The 6000-nt window shown below is 46.6% G+C and overlaps 1 protein-coding gene and 1 long non-coding RNA gene across 5 annotated transcripts in view; one reads left to right on the forward strand and one right to left on the reverse strand.

Annotated features, from left to right (window-relative positions):
- Window positions 1–3339, reverse strand: part of LOC142296855 (uncharacterized) — a 331759-nt gene extending 328420 nt beyond the window's left edge. For both annotated transcript variants that reach the window (XR_012751712.1, XR_012751713.1), the window contains exons 1-2: window positions 3124–3339; window positions 892–1485 (exon numbers count right to left, since the gene is read on the reverse strand). This is a non-coding gene — a long non-coding RNA (uncharacterized LOC142296855). The remainder of the gene's footprint in view (window positions 1–891; window positions 1486–3123) is intronic.
- Window positions 1–5275, forward strand: part of ARHGEF4 (Rho guanine nucleotide exchange factor 4) — a 309794-nt gene extending 304519 nt beyond the window's left edge. For all 3 annotated transcript variants that reach the window (XM_075340910.1, XM_075340911.1, XM_075340913.1), the window contains 2 exons: window positions 1849–1926; window positions 3218–5275. In XM_075340910.1, the coding sequence (XP_075197025.1) occupies window positions 1849–1926; window positions 3218–3375 (236 nt within the window). In that variant the 3' untranslated portion in view covers window positions 3376–5275. The remainder of the gene's footprint in view (window positions 1–1848; window positions 1927–3217) is intronic.
- The last annotated feature ends 725 nt before the right edge of the window (window positions 5276–6000 follow it).

The following is a 6000-nucleotide window of genomic DNA, read 5'->3' on the forward strand; positions in this document are numbered from 1 at the left end:
TCAGCACCATGGACAGCAGCAGTGAAGGCAGGTGAGTAATGTCCATATGCAATCACGGGATCACGGATTGCACATGGACAACCCACGTGTGCCGTGAATCACGGAACACGGAGGGGCATGTGCGTGTTTTACACGTCAGTGAAGAACGTCAGTGTTTTTCACTGACGTGTGAAACGGGCCTTAAACTAACATTGGTCTGAGTACTATTAATATATAAAAAGACTGACCCGCACATCTAACAGGTGTGAATAGGTGCTAGCTGAAAACACATTATAACTACAAAACATATACAACTGCACTCTAAATGCTAACAATAAATAACTGGGCTCACATGCATTGGCCAATACATATGCTAACTATCTCTTTTTCAAATATTCCTATGTATATGCATTGGTCAATGCATGTAAGCCCGGTCATCACGGTAAGGTAATCTCTGTATACCAGGAACCTAACCTGAAATGCCACTATCTGGGTTAAAACCTCCATGTCTGGGCAGCTAGATTCCAGCTATAAAGGCCAGTGAACACAGCCTGGTTATAGGCGGAGTGCCCAATAAGAAATAGATACACTACAAATATATAAAAATACTGACCCACACATCCAACAGGTGTGAACAGGTACTAGCTGAAAATACATTATAACCACAAAACATATACAACTGCACTCTAAATGCTAATAGTGAATAAGTGGGCTCACATGCATTGGCCAATACATATGCTAACTATCTCTTTTTTGAAATATTCCTATAGCTGAAATGCAATACCAGAGTTCCCTTATTCATTGTTAGCATTTTAGTGTGCAGTTATATTGGTCTGAGTACGATACTATGTTGTCCTTTTCATACCCATAGTGCTCGAGTGTACGAAGTAACTCGTCTTGTAGGATACTCACATATAGCTCAGCTCTGAGACCACCATGGATATTGGTCAAGTATCCAACATCTTTGGCTGTGAAACACCCCATATCATCAGACTTCATCCACTGAACTTGATAGTTCATAACTCCAAATCACCTGTTTCCAATCTTCTACTCTCCACTTTTCTTACTTTTTTGCAAACTCAAGCTGACACTTCTTATGATGATATTGAAGTCGAGGCTTCTTCACCTTTTTGCAGGCCACCATTCCAGACTTGGAAAGCATCACACGGTCCTATATGGACGTCTGTGAGCTCACTATTACAAAGCATACGAGCCACCTCCAATCCTGTGGCGACTGATAGACATTGTGGAGAGCCGACTTGTTGACTCTGATATTTTGTCTGGACGTCCACCTCTTGGCTTTGGAATGGATGAATAGATTTAATTTCATATTCTTTCAACTGTCACAGAGCTCACATGCAGTTTGGCAAATTTTCCGGGCTGAGAGACCGCTATCGATGAGCTGGATGATGCTGTTTCTCTTTTCTTGGGAAATCTTCTTCGTAGCTGCTCCTTGATTTGTACCAGTGACTTTTGACTTGGGATTCAACTTAATAACTCATTCAGCTATTAGGGAATGTGAGAACAGGTTGTAATTTATAGTATACAGGAAGTAAGAGATTTTGTCACCACCAGAAGCAAAACAGTAACAATGTAGTAACATGACAAGTATCTGCATAACTAATTATATGCTAAATGTTTGCAAGTTAAATTTATGTATGAGGTAAACAAGATGATTGTCTATAAAATGAAGGTAGTCTCATGCTCTGAGCTGTAGTGTATGGTGAGATATGGAGCCCGAAAGTCAAAAGTTCAAAACGTTGTTACCCTTTTGCTCATTAGCGTAAGATATTTTTTTCCTTTTAGCCTTGGGCCAATATGACTCACAAATCGAGAGCACTATTAAAGTTAACTCGCATCTGTTTCTAGGTTTCAACATCAGTGAAATACAACGAAAGCAGGCAATGATGAATGCTAATAAACCGCGTCCCTCGGTAAAGCCAAAAGGTGAGTGATTGCAAGGAAATGGTGAGATCTAAAATACAGTGACGATTGCACACACTCATTAGACACTTCAGTACAAAAGATGGGGACAGAGTCTTTTCTTTGTGGCTAATGTATGTTAGAGACAAAAGAACAAAAAATGGTGGCCAGTGTGAAAATTGCAAGATCTCTATTGTTTATTTTTCATGCAAATTGTATGTAAATGTAAAAAAAAATTGTAAAAAATACATTTAACGTAAGTTATTTTTTGATGATCGCTTCCTTTTAACTTCTTCACAACCAATGACCTATCTATAGGTCATTGGTTATGTATGTCCCTTTAATTCCCCGCACATGTCAGCTGATTTGATCTGATCAGCCAACATGTGTAATTATCAGGTGCGGGAGGATGCACCTATTAACTACTTAGATCGCGCTGTCAAACTCTGACAGCTTGATCTAACATGTGCCGGCAATGATTGCACCATCACCCACCGCCATCATCAGCCCCCTTGACGTGATCAGGGGGTGGTGATGGGTTGTCATGACAGCTAGGTCAGCTGATGATCCCTGTTGCTGTCATGACGAAGTTCATGTCAATGCCGGCAGTACAATATGTGGCAGAATGAATGGTGTCATTCAAAAGTACAACTCATCCCGCAATAATTAAGCCCTCGTATGGCTATATTGACAGAAAAATAAAACGTTATGGCTGTTGGCAGACAGGGAGAAAAAGAAGAGTAACATAAAATTGTCCGGGAGTGAAGCGGTTAAAATCTCCGGCATAGACCTACAGATAAATACAGCCCCCTCTGGTGGCGCCTGGCAGAATTCTATCATTTATCTCTATTACTATTTACTGTATTTAGAACTCCGTATGAGAAAAATGCAGCACTGACCAATAAAAAGAAATGTAAAGAATTTCCTAAAGAATATTGAATCCAAAAACAGCATAATGTCAAAATATGGACGATCACGACAAAGTTTCTGCCTTACATTACTGTAGAATAAATATCTCCCTTGTGCAGGCGCTGATCGGGCCATCACCCATTCCCTGTAGACTGTGAGCCCTCGCGGGCAGGGTCCTCTCTCCTCCTATACCAGTCTGTCTTGTACTGTTAATGATTGTTGTACGTATACCCTCTTTCACTTGTAAAGCGCCATGGAATAAATGGCGCTATAATAATAAATAATAATAATAATAATAATAATAATACTGACCTCATGGGTGGAGCGATCCAGTAGGGCTGATTAATATGCGAGCAGAGCCTTCTACATACATTTCTCATTGAACCTGTTTCTTTTCACTTTCCAGCCGTTAATAGGACATACTATGATTTCTGGATGAGACAGAAGCATCCCACACTGCCTGCCAACGTCCCACAGCAACAAGTCTTCATGCTTGCTGAACCCAAGCGCAAACCCTCCAATTTCTGGCAGAACATCAGCCGTCTGACTCCCTTCCGAAAATAAAGGACCTTTTTGTGATCTGCTCTTGCATCCTGTACAAAGAAAGCACTTTACCCACAGTTGACAAAGTGCCCGTGCCTGGGACTCCTCCTTTATCCTTCTACAGGGCATGGCGCTAGCTGGTACATTACTCGATATTTATTTTTTAGAAAGAATCGGACATATTTTACATGTTCTCTGTTGCTGCCTCCGATCACCCAGGAAGTGTTGTAGTTTACTGCGTTTTTTTTGTTCTGTAATGTAATGAAGTGTACTGTTATTTTTACCATGTTTACCTGATGATATTTGATGAACTCACACTGAATCTACACATTGACTACTCAGAACTGAGATGCTGTAGTTGACAATGAGTTAAAAAATGTGCACAACCCGACAGGATATTAAACCTCATTTTAAGGTTAGGAGAATGCGTTGTTGAGGAGTGCTATTATAGAGGAGGCCTAAGTGTTCTCTATAGACTATTCCTGAGCCCAACACGATAAGCTGCATGCACACTGTCAGCAGGACCACATAAACTTCCATAGTTATACTGTAGCCAGGGCTGTATTTTGCCTTCATGCTGCCCTAGGCACTTTAAGTGGTCGCGCCCCTTAGTGACAACGTAAAACTGAGTTTTCGCACACGACATCTGTTTAAGGCAGATCTACTCTGTAGCACACTTTAAAAAGTATCAATAAGAAACTAACCCCCCCCCCCCAATGGGAATCACCACAGGCACATCAAAACATAGCATGAGTATAAAATATTCCCACCACACCGTCCCCACTTATATACTGTGACTGTGACACTGCCCCTAATAAACTAAAACACCATTCTGCCCTCCCTTATAAACTACTGTATATCCACCACACCTTCCTCGATTATGAAATATGATCTGTACATTGTGAGGAGAGAGCAGCATGATGTGAGGACAATGTCCCATGCATGCTGCCCCCTCCTCACAATGTCCCATGCATGCTGCCCCCTCCTCACAATGTCCCATGCATGCTGCCCCCTCCTCACAATGTCCCATGCATGCTGCTCCCTCCTCACAATGTCCCATGCATGCTGCCCCCTCTTCACAATGTCCCATGCATGCTGCCCCCTCCTCACAATGTCCCATGCATGCTGCCCCCTCCTCACAATGTCCCATGCATGCTGCCCCCTCCTCACAATGTCCCATGCATGCTGCCCCCTCCTCACAATGTCCCATGCATGCTGCTCCCTCGTCACAATGTCCCATGCATGCTGCTCCCTCCTCACAATGTCTCATGCATGCTGCTCCCGCCTCACAATGTCCCATGCATGCTGCCCCCTCCTCACAATGTCCCTTGCAGGCTGCCCCCTCCTCACAATGTCCCATGCATGCTGCTCTCTCCTCACAATGTCCCATGCATGCTGCCCCCTCTTCACAATGTCCCATGCATGCTGCTCCCTCCTCACAATGTCCCATGCATGCTGCCCCCTCCTCACAATGTCCCATGCATGCTGCCCCCTCCTCACAATGTCCCATGCATGCTGCTCTCTCCTCACAATGTCCCATGCATGCTGCCCCCTCTTCACAATGTCCCATGCATGCTGCTCCCTCCTCACAATGTCCCATGCATGCTGTCCCTCTCCATGAGCTCCTAATGCTGCCTTCCTATTTTCCATAATGAGACCTTCATGTTGCCCCACTCATGCTAAGACCACCACACTAACGCTTATGCTGAGACCCCCCCCCCACACACTACCCCACTCTTGATATTGACTCCCCTACATTTCTCCACTCCATACTGATCCCACACATGCTGCCCCTTCTTCACAATGAGCTCCCAATGCTGCCCCCTCTTATTCTGAGTCCTTACACTCCCCCCACTCAATCGATTTTGTCATTGCACTATCCCTCATCCCTTGTCCTCTGTCTCTAGCATTAGCCCCTCTTTCCCACTCCCCCAGCATCAGCCTCTCTCCCCCAGCATCAGCCTCTATCTTCCCTCAGCATCAGCCTCTCTCCCCCAGTCTCAACCTTTGCCTCTCCCCAGCCTCAGCCTGCCCCAGTCTCCGCCTCAGCCTCCCTCCAGCCTCCCTCCAGTCTCAGCCTCAGCCTCCCTCAAGTCTCAGCCTCAGCCTCCCTCCAGTCTCAGCCTCAGCCTCCCTCCAGCCTCCCCCCAGTCTCAGCCTCAGTCTCCCTCCAGCCTCCCCCCAGTCTCAGCCTCCCTCCAGCCTCCCCCCAGTCTCAGCCTCCCTCCAGCCTCCCTCCAGTCTCAGCCTCCCTCCAGTCTCAGCCTCCCTCCAGCCTCACCCCAGTCTCAGCCTCCCTCCAGCCTCACCCCAGTCTCTGCCTCAGCCTCCCTCCAGCCTCCCCCCAGTCCCAGCCTCTGCCTCCCTCCAGCCTCCCCCAAGTCTCAGCCTCTGCCTCCCTCCAGACTCCCCCCAATCTCTGCCTCTGCCTCCCTCCAGACTCCCCCCAGTCTCTGCCTCTGCCTCCCTCCAGCCTCCCCCCAGTCTCTGCCTCTGCCTCCCTCCAGCCTCCCCCCAGTCTCTGCCTCTGCCTCCCTCCAGTCTCCCCCCAGTCTCAGCCTCTGCCTCCCTCCAGACTCCCCCCAGTCTCTGCCTCTGCCTCCCTCCAGACTCCCCCCAGTCTCTGCCTCTGCCTCCCTCCAGCCT

The sequence above is a fragment of the Anomaloglossus baeobatrachus genome, chromosome 3 (genome assembly GCF_048569485.1).
Source record: "Anomaloglossus baeobatrachus isolate aAnoBae1 chromosome 3, aAnoBae1.hap1, whole genome shotgun sequence".
Taxonomy (NCBI): domain Eukaryota; kingdom Metazoa; phylum Chordata; class Amphibia; order Anura; family Aromobatidae; genus Anomaloglossus; species Anomaloglossus baeobatrachus.